The sequence below is a fragment of the Desmodus rotundus genome, chromosome 5 (genome assembly GCF_022682495.2).
Source record: "Desmodus rotundus isolate HL8 chromosome 5, HLdesRot8A.1, whole genome shotgun sequence".
NCBI lineage: Eukaryota > Metazoa > Chordata > Mammalia > Chiroptera > Phyllostomidae > Desmodus > Desmodus rotundus.
The window spans coordinates 5,834,552-5,849,001 of NC_071391.1; the positions used below are offsets into that span (position 1 = coordinate 5,834,552).

General features: G+C 56.6%; 1 protein-coding gene across 1 annotated transcript; it reads left to right on the plus strand.

Moving 5' to 3' along the window:
- The first annotated feature begins 2,340 nt into the window (after window positions 1-2,340).
- On the plus strand, window positions 2,341-14,318 carry PYGM (glycogen phosphorylase, muscle associated). Its single transcript, XM_024574307.3, has 20 exons — window positions 2,341-2,931; window positions 3,977-4,078; window positions 4,171-4,249; window positions 4,334-4,437; window positions 4,807-4,938; window positions 6,170-6,281; window positions 6,372-6,454; window positions 6,817-6,960; window positions 7,287-7,379; window positions 7,627-7,773; window positions 7,905-8,068; window positions 8,346-8,460; window positions 8,971-9,072; window positions 9,405-9,552; window positions 9,866-9,924; window positions 10,053-10,194; window positions 10,626-10,833; window positions 13,365-13,499; window positions 13,708-13,774; window positions 13,897-14,318. The coding sequence occupies exons 1-20, from the start codon at window positions 2,689-2,691 to the stop codon at window positions 14,044-14,046; spliced, it is 2,529 nt and encodes an 842-aa protein (XP_024430075.1). The 5' UTR covers window positions 2,341-2,688; the 3' UTR covers window positions 14,047-14,318.
- The last annotated feature ends 132 nt before the right edge of the window (window positions 14,319-14,450 follow it).

Consider the following 14,450-nt stretch of genomic DNA (forward strand, 5'->3'; position numbering starts at 1 on the left):
GCTGCTGGCTGCCGTGTCTCTCCAGTGGGGAGAGCTTGTGGTGGTAGGAACGCCAGTTGGGAAAGGTCAGTGTTAGGGCTCTGTTACTGAGACCCAGCCAAGCGCCCTGCAGAAACCCAAGATTGGTCCAGGGAAGGAGGCAGGATTTCTGGTGAGAAACCTAGTCAGACATAAATAGCCCCAAGTTAGTTCAGCTCCTCGGAACTAACGTGTGCTTTCAGGATTCCTTAAAACAAATGCATGTGCAATGCTAGGGACCAATGAAGAAACGGAGAGCCCAGCACAGGAGAAATGGGGCAGTTTGAACCTTGAACATGTCCTGCTGGGTTGGGGCAGCAAAGGGAAAAGAGCTTGGAAAGAGTTGGGAGTCGCTGGCACAACAAAAGACTGAAAGAACCCACAAGAAAAAAGGAGTAGAAAGTACGTCTGTGTCCCAGTAGAAACAGGATATGTCCCCGTTCAGCAAGTGCTTGAGTGCAGAGGAAGGACGAGAACGGAATTGATGAGCAGGAAGAGGGCCTTGGGCCAACTGCTGGAAACGGACTGAATGAATGAACTTGGTGGGGCTGGATGAAAAGATGGGAGTGGTTTGTGGGGAGCAGGTCTTTTTGTGGCAGGAAAAGAAAGTCTTACGGGCAACTAGGGATCAGTACAAAGGTTTCTGGGGCCAAAGTGTGCAGCCCCAATTGGGGTGTGAGGTGACAGCTACGTAACTGGTGTCAGGGGTGACTGCCAAGGAGCCTCCTGAGCTCTGCTTCGCCCAGCCCTCCACGGAGAGTTCAAGCCAAGCAGCCGGGCCCAGGGGCCTGGCAGAAGGTGGAGTGAAGCTGCACGGAGGCCGGCCCAGGTGGCTGAGGATGGGAGCTGTGAAGGGACCAGAGTGCTGCTAGGCATTCCTTTTTTTTTTTTTTTTTTTAATATAAGGTATAAAAGACTTCTAAAGGAAGATAGGTCCTCCACTGTGAAGCATGGCACTGTTGAAGACCAGCGCAGGAAGACTGTTTGGGGGCATGGGCAGAGCGGGGCTTGGGGATCAGAATGCCTGGGTGGGACTTGAGTTTGGCCCCCACACTGAGCTGTATTTACTGGACTGGGCCTGCTGTGGCTCAGAAAGTCCTCAGGGAAAAACTTGGCCTTCCCCGAACCAGCCCCTCAGTAGCATTCTGCAGTTGTCCAGGCCTCTGACCTTCAGTCCTCCAACCAGAACACCAAGTTCCCTCCACTGGCCCACCGCCCCAGGAGGGCCGGGCAGCCTTTGAAATAGCACAAGACCTTGGGCTCCCTTTGCTTGAAGAAGAAAGCAGGATCCGAAGTTGGCCTTCACAAGACAGAAATTTGATTTGAGTCCAAGGCTCAGAAAAGGAAAGCAACCTGCCTAAGGTCACACAGCATCCCAGTGCTGGAGCCAGGCGCTGAGCCAGCAGTGGAGGGCAGCCAAAGCCTCTAAAGGAAGATGAACAACGTCAAGTTCTAGGGTGCAGGGGCTCCCATTTTACAGGCGAGGTCATAGCTGTGAATCCTGGATCACGTAAGTCCCTGTCCAGTGGTGGCGCCAAGTGGGAGAAGTGAGTGGGAAAAGGCTTCCAATCACCTGGCAGCTGCCTCACAGGAAGACCTAATACCCTCCGCCAATGTTATGGCAGGGGGTTGGGGAGTATGCTTCAGTTTCTCCTACCTCTGTGGGCCCACAGGACTACAGTTCCCAGGGGCCTCTGCTCCAGCCTCTCGGCCCCTAGCCAAAGTTGGCCTGTAATCTGACCATGCCTCTCAAAAGGTCACTTCAGAGCTCCTTGAGGGACAGCAACAGGGGGAGCTCAGAGCAGATCAGTTTGGGTAGGGGTGGGGTGGGGGTAGTGGCCCTGCCTCGGATAACATTCCCCCACCCCACCCCCTGAAACTCAGGGTCCTGGTATCCCTTTTCTCAAGTCATCCACTGTCCTACACTAGCTGCACTCTTCTGTTTGGGGTGCACTGACCCTCAATCCTGGCCCTTAGCCTGCAAGGGGGTGGGGGGCCTGTCCACTTTTGCCGCAACACGTGGCCTTCCCCCCAGAGTGCAGCTGATGAGAGCCCCCCAGTGTAGCCACTGGGGAAGCCTGAGCAGGGGCCATTCAGCCTGTGGTTTGCAGTTTCTCTGGGCAAATGTCTAAAGCACACCAAGCTGCTCTGACGAAGGCTGGGCTTCCCGACACTTGCCCACTTGACAGCCCCCCAGACTCTCCTGCTTGAGAGCCCACAATCCAGCCCGCCCTCATTTATAACCCAAAAAAAGGGCTAAATCAAGGCAACTCTAAAGCCAAAGTCACAGCCATCGGCTCCAGCAAGCCTCGGGCCTCTCAAGCCATCATTCCACTTGCTGTATTTTGTTTCTGTCCCTGCTGCAGAAGACAGGGACACAGAAGACAGAAGACCCCGGTGTGCGAGGCCTGGAGGACATGGGCAGAGCAGGGCTGTGAATGAGCCAGACTGAGCCCTGCTCTCCCAGCTTCTCTTCTCCTCCCCTCATCCCAAAATAGCTCCTGGGCTGTCAGGCCAAGACCCTCCCATCGCCAGGGAGGCGGGGCATGCTGCCCAGAGTCCGGCTTTAAATCACCAGGCGCCTGGAGATTTCCACTCCCTGGCTGGAGGCACCACGGAGGCCTCCCATCCACGCATCCACCGGTCAGCCCGGCCCACCCTCCCGCAGCCATGTCCCGGCCCCTGTCAGACCAGGAGAAGAGAAAGCAAATCAGTGTGCGCGGCCTGGCCGGCGTGGAGAATGTGACCGACCTGAAGAAGAATTTTAACCGGCACCTACATTTCACGCTCGTAAAGGACCGCAATGTGGCCACCCCTCGAGACTACTACTTTGCGCTGGCCCACACTGTCCGTGACCACCTCGTGGGCCGCTGGATCCGCACGCAGCAGCACTACTATGAGAAGGACCCCAAGGTGCTGACTGGGGCACCCAGGGCAAGGAAATGGGCTGGGGGCCCTGCCAGGGGGCTGGGAGATCTTGACCCTTCCTGGGGTCAGTTTCCTGCGGCAAAATGAAGGGTCACTCCAAATTCCTGAGGTTGGAGGATCCAGGGGTCTTAGGTGCAATGGGTGCTGGGGCAGCCCAGGAAGAGGAGCCTGAGGCGGGGCCAGGTCAGGGGGCTTGGTTCAGGTGGGCTGGTTGCAAAGGCCCAGCACCCACTCAGAGAGTGGAGGGGCTCCTGGGGCAGGACCAGGAAGGCCCCAGAGGCCTGGGTGGGACCTGAAGTGGGGGGCCTGAAGAACTCAACACTGCGTCACTGAGTATGTGTGTGGTGTGCCTGGGTAGCAGGTGGTGTGCAGCTGGGACAGTTGGGGCAGCGGGATCAAGTGTCTTTTGGGGACAGTGGTAAATGTCAGCAACCTGACACCCTGGGCAGGGGTGGGGGAGTTATGACCCAGGCAACCAGGAGACTAGGCCCCATCAACATCCTGGGGCCTGGGGCTTCTCAGGCCCTTTCTCAGGGCTGAGGTTTGAGGGCCAAGGGTATCTGTGCACTGGAAGGACAGGACGGGGCTCACTCTAGCTGTGAGTCATTGTATGACCTTGAGCAAATGACTTTCTCTCGGCTTGGCTTTTCCCTTTCAGGGAGCACTTGGAGGTATTTCTGACTCTCTGCTGGGCTGTTGGGGGGCTTGTTGGGATGCAGGGGTCCTCACCTCTCCCAAGCACCTCCATACCCAAGGTAGAAATGGCCAGCCCCATTTTCCAGATGAGGAAATAGGCTCAGAAAAGAAAAGTGATTTATTCAAAGGCAGAGGAAATGCTGGGATCAGAACCTTCCCGGTTGGGTCCCAAAGCCTGAAATGGGGGGTGGGGGGAATGGAGATGGGGCTGGGACATGCTGGGTGGGACCTTGGAGTGGGGCAGGAGGTGCGAGAGGCCTAGGCTCAGCTGGGCCTTCCTGAATGCTGGTTGGCAGCCCTGATCCCTCCCCCTGCACATCTGTTTTTCGGGCAGAGGATCTACTACCTGTCTCTGGAGTTCTACATGGGCCGGACACTGCAGAACACTATGGTGAACCTGGCCTTGGAGAACGCCTGTGATGAGGCCGTCTACCAGGTGTGGGGGCTGGGTGTGAGGCAAGCCTTAGGGGTGGGGGGATTTTCCTGCTGGCCGGTGGCCTGACTGCTGCCACACCCTGTCCCCTCTAGCTGGGCCTGGACATGGAGGAGCTGGAGGAAATCGAGGAGGATGCAGGGCTGGGCAATGGGGGCCTGGGCCGGCTGGCAGGTGAGTGGGGATGGCAGGGCGTGGGGTGGGCGGAGGGCTCTTTGGTGCTGGGCCCTGGACACTGACCTCCCTGCACACCCCTAGCCTGCTTTCTGGATTCCATGGCGACACTGGGTCTGGCTGCCTACGGTTACGGGATCCGCTATGAGTTTGGCATTTTTAACCAGAAGATCTGCGGGGGCTGGCAAGTGAGCATCCTTGGGCCCTGACTTTGTGGGGACCTGGGAATGAAAGGAGGGACTCCCATTTGGTTTTCTATCTCTGGATAGACCAGAACTCAGCCCAGTGTTGATGAAAAGCATCCTTGCCGCTGACTCCAAAGTCACCTGGTCAGTCCTGAAGCAGGTGGTTCACACCTGTGGCACCTCTTGAAGTCTCATACATGTACCATGTCACATCGGATATTCCACCAGACCAGGGCCCATCCCAGAGCCCTTAATTTACACCCCATATAGGGCATACCAGGGCCATTGCTCCTGCCCCCCTTACTGCCTGCAGTGGGGTGAGTCTGGGTCTGATGCTGCCGTCCTTTCTCCCCTGATCTGCCTTGAGCTCAGATGGAGGAGGCTGATGACTGGCTTCGCTATGGCAACCCCTGGGAGAAGGCCCGACCTGAGTTCACGCTGCCCGTGCACTTCTACGGCCGAGTGGAGCACACCAGCCAGGGAGCCAAGTGGGTGGACACGCAGGTGAAAAAGACAAAGCCAGGGAATGGGGGGGGGGGACCCAGCAAGGGAGAAGGGAGCGGGAGGCTCCTAGAGGAAACAGGGAGATACAGGGAAAGAGCCTGAGGCTACTGGACCCGTGGCCTTTTACAACAGAGGGCACCAAGGCTCAGAGAGGTTAAGTCAGTTAACTGAGGCCACATAGCTGGAGGCTGGAGACAGTAGGGTCACAGGGGAGCTAGGCCAAGTACCGAGCCAGGGAGGAGGAGAGAGGCTGCACTGTCCACCGGGGCCCCTCCCCTGACTATGCTCCTCTTCACCCCACAAGACCCACCAGAAAATAATCATGGCGACCCGACTCCCCACACATCTGAACTGGGGCCGTGACGGGAAGCAAAGCAGCAGGCCAGCAAGAGGCAGAGGGGAGAAAATGGAAGCCTTGAGAGGGGATGGACTTGTTCCAGGTCACAGAGCAAGTGAGAGGGAGCCCTAAAGCCAAGCCTGGTGCCTGGATTCCAGCTCAGCCAGTCCTCCGGCTGTGGCTGCTGGCCATCAGCCTCTGGATGGCTGTGCAGAACCTGCTAGGCCTTCAGAACTGGGCGTCTGTTCTGCTGTCATCCACGCTAAGGTCTAGCAGGGGCTTTGGCCGCCCACCTGGCTCTCCGCTCTTGGGCCTGTCCCTTCCTTTTCTGAGCTACAGCTTCCATTTGACCCCAATAGGAGTTACTTCATACTAAGGAGGGTGGAGCGGATGTGCCCCCGGCCCCGTGGTAGCAGACAGCTGTAGTCACTGCTCATTAGCCCTGTGGTCCACTGGGCATGAGCTCCTTGGATGGACTTGACTTCTGTGACTCCTCCAGCCAGGCCCTGGGTCCCCCAGCCCTTTCCTGAGCCCAGAGGGTCCTCAAGGTTGCGCTTGGGCCAGGTGGGCCCGTCATCCCATCCCTGCGGAGTGGCTGCCAACAGAGCACCAGCTTGGTCGCTGGGCTCCTCACTGCCTCCTCCTCCCGTAATCCTTACATCAGCCCGGCAAGGCCGGCTGGAGTAGCAATGATCCTGGGGCTGCCCTCTCTTTACAGATCAGGGACAGAGAGGTTGAGGGGTTTGCTCGAGGTCACCCGGAGTTGGGACCAGACCCTAGAGGTTGGGAGTCGGTGGAGTGCAGGGATGAAGCCCGGAGCCCCAGCTTTCAGGGCCCCACAGGTGAGATGCAGCAGGTGCCCAGCTCCTGATGCCACACCGGCTGCCCCTGCAGGTGGTGCTGGCCATGCCTTACGACACGCCTGTGCCCGGCTACCGCAACAACATCGTCAACACCATGCGCCTGTGGTCCGCCAAGGCCCCCAACGACTTCAACCTTAAGGACTGTGAGTTCTGCGGCCGGCGGTCAGCAGCCCCCGCCCTCCCCGACCTGTGCTGGGTCCGAGCCTGACCCTGTCTCCACTTCTGTCCCCCAGTCAACATTGGTGGCTACATCCAGGCCGTGCTGGACCGTAACCTGGCTGAAAACATCTCTCGTGTCCTGTACCCCAACGACAACGTATGTCTCCCCCTGGGCTCGGGGCAGGAAGCCTGTGTGCCTGAGAGAGGGCAGGAGAGGGGAGGGCCAGGACACATTCCTGGTCCCCGCATGTCCTGTTTGTGCCCCCGGTTAAGTGGGAGGATGGCTGGGTCCTGGGGCACAGCAGGTTTTGGTGGGCACTGTGGAGAGGCTGTTCCCTGGCTCTTGTATGTCCCACTCCTGACACTGTCACCGTTGCCACTTCCTGGTGGGGGAAAGACCCCTGGCTCCTAGACATGGGGGGCAGCTCGTGTCTGTGGAGTATCTCCTGGCCACACCCACAGTCGGGTTAGGCTGTGACCTCACCACCTTGACTTTGCTCTGACTTACACTGTCCCCAGTTCTTCGAGGGGAAGGAGCTGCGGCTGAAGCAGGAGTACTTTGTAGTGGCTGCTACGCTCCAGGACATCATCCGCCGCTTCAAGTCGTCCAAGTTTGGCTGCCGGGATGCCGTGCGCACGAGCTTTGACGCCTTCCCGGATAAGGTACCGGCTGCGGTGAGGGCTGCCCTGGCCAGCTGCCGTGAGGTGTGCCATGCTCTTCCCTCCAGCCTCCGCCTGTCCGCCCATTTTATAGATGAGCAAGTGGAGGCTGGGGCTGGGTGTGCATGTGAGGGTGACCTGCTCTGGATCCTCAGTCCATAGAACCTGGGCTCCCTCCTGCTCCTGCCCCAAAGCTGCTCCCATGGGAGCCTCTGCCCCTAGCTCAGCCCTAAAACCACACTGGGCCCCTGGAGGGGCAAAGGACAGCAGCAGCCTTAGCCTTGGTGTGGAGCCCAGACTGACTCTCTGCCTGCCCCCTCTGCCAACAGGTGGCCATCCAGCTCAATGACACCCACCCCTCGCTGGCCATCCCGGAGCTGATGAGGATTCTGGTGGACCTGGAGCGGCTGGACTGGGACAAGGTGGGCTTTGGGACCCTTGTACCCCAGTCTAACCTTCTCTGCCTCAGGGTTCCCTTCCCAGGCTGGGGAGTGAAAGATGTGAGGGGAGCCCCTACTAAACAGATGGCAGCGGGGGGGGGGGGGCATGGAGGGTGGGTATCCTGGAACCTGGCCCCGCAGTGGCAGGGCTGGGCTCCTGGCCACACAGTGCGTGCGGGCAGCCCCAGGGCTTAGGCCTGGGGGTCCTGATTCTTCATTCCTCTGCCAGGCGTGGAACTTGACGGTGAAGACCTGTGCCTACACCAACCACACGGTGCTGCCCGAGGCTCTGGAGCGCTGGCCAGTGCACCTCATGGAGACGCTGCTGCCGCGGCATCTCCAGATCATCTATGAGATCAACCAGCGCTTCCTTAACGTGAGCGGAGGAGGCGTGGGCAGCACGGGGCCCCAGACTCTAATGGGGAGGGCTCTGGGCAGAGTTCTGAGGGTACGGGGCTGGGGACTCAGTTCCTGCATCCAGTCCTAGCTCTGGGTTCTCTGGCACAGCGGGTGGCAGCCGCGTTCCCAGGGGATGTAGACCGGCTGCGGCGCATGTCGCTTGTGGAAGAGGGCTCGGTGAAGCGTGTCAACATGGCCCACCTGTGCATCGCTGGGTCTCACGCCGTCAATGGCGTGGCTCGCATCCACTCCGAGATCCTCAAGAAGACCATGTGAGCCCCCAAGTCTCCCGCTAGGCCCACCACTTCTAGGCCTCTGCCACTTACAGGCCCACCCCTTCACTGCACAGCACAGCTGGCCCTTCCACAGGTGGCATTGCTGTAACAAGCAGGGTCCAGTCCTGTCCCCTGGTGACCCCCCGCTTACATGCAGCAGCACCTCCCACCCGCAGGCCTCTTTCATTAAGAAACCAGGATAGGGACCGTGCAAGGAGGCCTTCATCCCACAGGGGTGAGTGGTGACCACCCCCCCCCCAACTCCATTTTGCAGCTTCAAGGACTTCTACGAGCTGGAGCCTCATAAGTTCCAGAACAAAACCAATGGCATCACCCCTCGGCGCTGGCTGGTTATGTGTAACCCTGGGCTGGCAGAAGTCATTGCTGAGGTGAGAGGTCATTGTATGGCCAGTAGGGGTCAGCACGCGTCACCGCAGGGATCAGCTGGGTGTGGTTACGCAGGTGGTTTACTGCAGGTGCCCAGTGGATGGCTGAAATCCTTGCTGCATCTTGTTCCTAAGCTTTGCGTGCACTGGAAGGAGGGGAACTGTTTTCCTACTTGCATGAGGGTGCCGTATGCGCTGTAGAGGCCCTGCTATGGGGTCAACCTGGAGGAGTTTACAGTCTATTGGAGGGGTCATCAATAGGTCACATCTGAAGTGAGACTGGAAGGGGACAGAGATTGGGGGCCGGGCCGTGAGGTCATTGCCTGTGTGAGGAAAAGTCCAGGGGAAAGCCTGTTGGGGTCAGTTCAAGGTCGGGAGGGGAGGAAGATGCACATTTGCAGGTCACGCCCCAGCTGGGAAGCTGGAGCGGGAGGAGGTCTGCTGAGCTGACCTGGAAAGGGACTGCTCTGTCAGAGGAGGGGGGTGGGCCTGCTGAGAGCCATCTTCCCACAGCGCATCGGGGAGGATTACATCTCAGATCTGGACCAGCTGCGCAAACTGCTCTCCTATGTGGACGACGAAACCTTTATCCGGGATGTGGCCAAAGTGAAGCAGGTGAGGAGCACTGCACCCTGGGGCCCCTGTGCCAGGCCTGCAGTGGAGACTGCTGGAGGCCCAGAAGGCCTGGTCAGGAATGGCCAATAAGCTCCTGTCTCCTGCAACGTCAGGCCACTGGTAGCAGTTGCGTGGAGTCCATGGTGGGAAAGCATCATCGGCCCTCACTGGAAGAGTGCTGACATTGATTAGCAATGTCTGCCCCGGTGTAGGAGTGGATGAAGGTGGCATGTGAGCCCTGTGTCCCCTCCCTTCCTGGGAAAGACTGAGACTGTTGGACTGCCTGAGGCTGAGGCCTGTTGGTGAGCTCTCCCCCACTCCCCTGCCTTCAGGAAAACAAGCTGAAGTTATCTGCTTATCTAGAGAAGGAATACAAACTCCGTATCAACCCCAACTCACTCTTCGACGTCCAGGTGAAGCGGATTCATGAATACAAACGCCAGCTCCTCAACTGCCTCCACATCATCACCATGTACAACCGTGAGTGGCAGGGACCCACTCTGTCACCTGGTTCCCTCCTCCGTGTACCTCCCAGCGTACTGCATGCTTCTGAGTCAACAGCTCCTTTAGCCTCGGGACAACTCTTGGGACAGAGAATTATCCCCATCCCATTTTATGGACAGGCAAACAGGCTCAGAGAGAGGGATGGGACAGATACGAGGTCACATAGCAAATGATTGCCCAGTCAGGCCTCCCGTCCCCCAGCCTGGCCCCTGGCCGGGTGGTGGGCACTGTCAGTAGCTACTGCCCAGAGGGAGAACCCGGTCCACTTCATGCCTCTCTTTCTCCACAGGCATCAAGAAGGACCCCAATAAGTTTGTTGTGCCTCGCACTGTGATGATTGGGGGGAAGGTGAGAAGCTGGGCCACAAGACCATGGCTCTGGTCTTTTGGTGTCCAGGCTGAGGTCAGCCTTGGCTGGGTTGCAGGATGGGGGTAGGGGGCTGGGCCCTGGAGCTGACTCCAGACTGCCCCCCACAGGCCGCCCCTGGGTACCACATGGCCAAGATGATCATTAAACTCATCACGTCCATTGGGGATGTGGTCAACCACGACCCAGTGGTGGGAGACCGACTCCGAGTGATCTTCCTGGAGAACTACAGAGTCTCACTGGCCGAGAAAGGTGGGGTGTCACCTGTGGGGACCTTAGGGAGGCTCTGTTTAGTTTGGTGCCCAGAAGAGGTATTAGTCACCTCTCCTGGAGGTACTTGCACTTTAAAGAAGAATCTGGAAAGGGCAATAATTGAACCATGAGGCTGTCCCCGCCATGGTGGAGTTTCTGGCAGTACAGGTGATACTACAAGGAGAGGGGCCTTGTTGGCATTTGTCCAGTCACACGATGCAGCAGGGTGGGGAGTCCAGGTTAGACCCCAGGGGTTCGACAGTCACCGAGAAGATGGGGGATGGGAGGGAGACTCAGCTGTTGGAGTGTGGAGGGCTGCGGTGAGGGGAGCTCTAAGTCTGGCTATGCCTACGGCCAGCCTACCTCCAGCAGCCCAGCTGGGGCAGGGCTTCTTCCAGAGCTGATCTTGCCCTCCTGCTGCTGCCCCACAGTGATCCCAGCCGCTGACCTCTCTGAGCAGATCTCCACTGCGGGCACCGAGGCCTCGGGCACTGGCAACATGAAGTTCATGCTCAACGGGGCCCTGACCATCGGCACCATGGACGGGGCCAACGTGGAGATGGCGGAAGAGGCAGGGGAGGAGAATTTCTTTATCTTCGGCATGCGTGAGGAGGACGTGGCGAAGCTTGACCAGAGAGGGTATGGGGGTCGCAGGCTCTTAAGTTCACAGTCGGTGGGCAGGAGGCCCCAAGGTGTGGCTGCTGGAGGGTGGGGCTGGGAGCGAGAGGCATGACCGGAAAGGCTACTGCAGGCTGCACAAGGTCTTCATTATGCCAGCAGAATTCTCGAAAACTTTTGAGGTAACTTATATATAAAAAAAGTTTAATAACATGGGAAAAGGAAGAAGTAACACAGAATTGAATGAAAAGGAAGAGAAAATTATATCAATCCTAAGAGAGAATATTATTTGTGGAACTGGAAATAAGCTTAAATTCTTAGCTCCCTGGTAGCCATGGCAAAAAGGGAAATAGGAATACAGTAGTTAATTGTGCTTGTGGCCAGAAACTCAGTTCTTTAGAGGAGATATTTCCCTAGCATTACATTTTTTGGGTTTTTTTTAAAGATTTTATTTATTTATTTTTATACAGAGGTGAAGGGAGGGAGAATGAGAGGGAAACATCAATGTGTGATTGCCTCTCATGTGCCCCCCACTGGAGACCTGGCCCGCTACCCAGGCATGTGCCCTGACTGGGAATTAAACCATCAACCCTTTGGTTTACAGGCCAGTGCTCAATCCACTGAGCTACACCAACCAGGGCACATTACTTTTTTTTTTTAACATTTAATTTATTTATTTGTAGAGAGAGAGGAAGGGAAGGAGAAAGAGAGAGAGAGAAACATCAGTGTGTGGTTGCCTCTCATGTACCCCCTACTTGGGACCTGGCAGGCAACCCAGTGCCCTGACTGGGAATCGAGCCTGCAACCCTTTGGTTCACAGGCCGGCACTCAATCCACCTAGCCACAGCAGCCAGGGGTAGCATTATGGTTTGTTTGGCTTTTTAAAAAAGATTTTATTGCCCTGGCTGGTGTAGCTCAGTGGATTGAGTGCAGACTGTGGACCAAAGGGTTGCCAGTTCAATTCCCAGTCAGGGCACATGCCTGGGTTGCAGGCCAGGTCCCCAGTGGGGGCCACACAAGAGGCAACAACACATTGATGTTTCTCTCCCTCTCTTTCTCCCTCCCTTCCTCTCTCTCTAAAAATAAATAATAAAAAAATCTTTAAAAAAGAAGTAAATAAAGACTTTATTTACTTTTAGAGAGGGGGGAGGGAGGGAGGGAGAAAGAGAGGGAGAGAAACATCAATGTGTGGTTGCCTCTCATGCGCCCCCTGCTTGGGATCTGGCCTGCAATCCAAGCATGTGCCTTAGACAGGGAATTGAACCAGCAACCCCTTGGTTTGCAGGCCGGCTCTCAATCCACTGAGCCACACCAGCCAGGGCTAAAGTCACAGTTTTCTTTTTCTATATATATTTATATATGTGTGTGTATATATCGTTTTTAGAAGTTGGGAGTACTATATGTACAATTTTGAATCCTGATATCTTATTTAACGTTGGAGAGGTATTTTCCATGTAGTCTTCAAAACCATTTAAATTATTGATTATTGGGATAGTGCTCCATCCTATGGACACGCTCTAACTTATTTAACTACTCCATATGGTTGGGCATTAAAGTTGGTCCCCCTGGTGATATAAATATCACTATAATGACCAGCCTTTTATATCTCTGATTATTTCCTTAAGATAATTATTAGAAGGGAGTATTTCTCATTAAAAAAGTATGAGTTCTTAAGGCTCTTGATACATATTGCCCAGTTGTTTTCTAGAAAGTTGGTACCAGGTCACACCCTCACCAACAGCTTGTAAGAGCTGGCATTCAATATTGAGGGGAAGCTCTCCTGTGAAGCCTGACTAGGAAGTTCAGACTTGGTCCTTTGGACAGGAGGGAGATGTGAAATATTTTGAGCGACGTTCAGCACTAGGCTCCAGAAGGACAATTTTGGCTGCAGGATGGACACTGGACTGGAGGGGGCAAAGCGCAGGGCGGGGGGAGACCAGTCTGGGGACTCACACCTTAATGCTGGGACAGTCACTTGCAGCAGGCCAGTGTTGGGGATGAGGAATGGGGACATTGTTGAGGAGGTGGCCTTGGTCTCTGGTTGGAAGAAGGGAGGGAAGGGAAGAGGTGAGAGTGGCCTTGGGAGCGGTTTTGAGCCCAGGTGTTAGAGAGATGGGTTGTGTTGCTTCAGAAAGTGGAACATGGGAGGAAAGCAGGCGCTGGGCGCAGCAGTGAGCTTGCTGAGTTTAAGGGTACTCCTTAGGGTGTACCTGTCAACTCCTCGTAGAGCCTGAAGGTGAGGCCAGGCTTGGATCTGGGGTAGTGGAGGAGAAAGCCATGCATGGAGCAAACACACTGGTCAGGTGGTGGTGTGTGGGCTCTGCTGCTTCCTTTTTGCCCTCTCCGGGCCTCGGTTTCCTCATCCTCATCCTCATCAAGAGGGACAAAAAGCTGAGCACAGAAGGGAGAAGGCCTCCAGGGAAGGAACTCCAGTGGCAGCTGTAGGGAGGGCAGAAGCAGGCTGACCCTGAGGCTTAGGATTTCTGGGCTTTTCTTTGGAGGAAGAGCCAGGCCCCCCTTTCCTGGGTGCTGACCTCAGCTCTTCCCTGCAGGTACAACGCCCAGGAGTACTATGATCGGATTCCTGAGCTTCGGCAGATCATTGAGCAGCTCAGCAGTGGCTTCTTCTCCCCCAATCAGCCTGACCTGTTCAAGGACATTGTCAACATGCTCATGCACCATGACCGGTGAGCTAGCCACTCAGGGAATCGGGCAGGTGGGGCTGCTGGGCTGTGCAGGGCTTGGTGAGTTAGGGAGGCTGGACAGAGGTCCTGGGCAACTGGGGCTGGCTCCCTTGGAAGCAGCATCGCTCTCCAGGTCCCCAGAAGTCCACCAGGACAGGATGGGTTTGGCCCTTGACCTCATGGAGCTCCCTGCCTGTCCATTCCCCTCCAGGTTTAAAGTCTTTGCAGATTATGAAGACTATATTAAATGCCAGGAGAAAGTCAGTGAGCTGTTCAAGGTAAGGAGGGGTCCTGGGCCAGGGGCTGTGGCAGGGCTCTGGTGGCCCTGGCTGGGATTGGGGGGGGGGAAGCTGGGGACCCCACCTGCAGAGTGAACCCGGAATTCCCTTTTGGCCTATAGAACCCAAGAGAGTGGACGCGGATGGTGATCCGGAACATAGCCACCTCCGGCAAGTTCTCCAGTGACCGCACCATTGCCCAGTACGCCCGGGAGATCTGGGGCGTCGAGCCTTCCCGCCAGCCCCTGCCCGCCCCTGATGAGATTATCTGAGCCTCCACACCAGAGCCTAAACCTGCTGCTGAGTCTGTGTGCAATCCCTTGGTCCAGCCCCAGCTCCTCATCCAAGGGTGGGGTCCTGGAGTTAGATCTCTAAGCCTCTTCCTGAAACACTCATTTACCCCCAGCCTTGAGGTCACAGCATCCAGTGTGACCGAGGACACTGCTCCCATCTTGTCTTCAGGCTTCCTGCTCCCTGCTATTTATGGGTCTGACCAACTGCACCCACCCCCCAATAAATTGATTCTCCTTGGAAGCCTCCTTAACTTCTCCGTTGGGAAATATTTTTAGCTCGGGCGGGCACAATAGCAGCTGCGCAGTCACCGTGGCTTACCCCCACCCACAGCAGGTGCGTCCCCGCAGAAGGGGTCAGCAGCCCATGAACACAGAGCCCGGGA

Excerpts from the sequence above, each read along its gene's own strand:
- PYGM (XM_024574307.3), top strand. The coding sequence starts at position 2,689 with ATGTCCCGGCCCCTGTCAGACCAGGAGAAGAGAAAGCAAATCAGTGTG. Across the intron at positions 9,925-10,052 it reads CTGTGATGATTGGGGGGAAG|GCCGCCCCTGGGTACCACAT; the intron begins GTGAGAAGCTGG and ends TGCCCCCCACAG. Across the intron at positions 13,500-13,707 it reads ATGCTCATGCACCATGACCG|GTTTAAAGTCTTTGCAGATT; the intron begins GTGAGCTAGCCA and ends ATTCCCCTCCAG.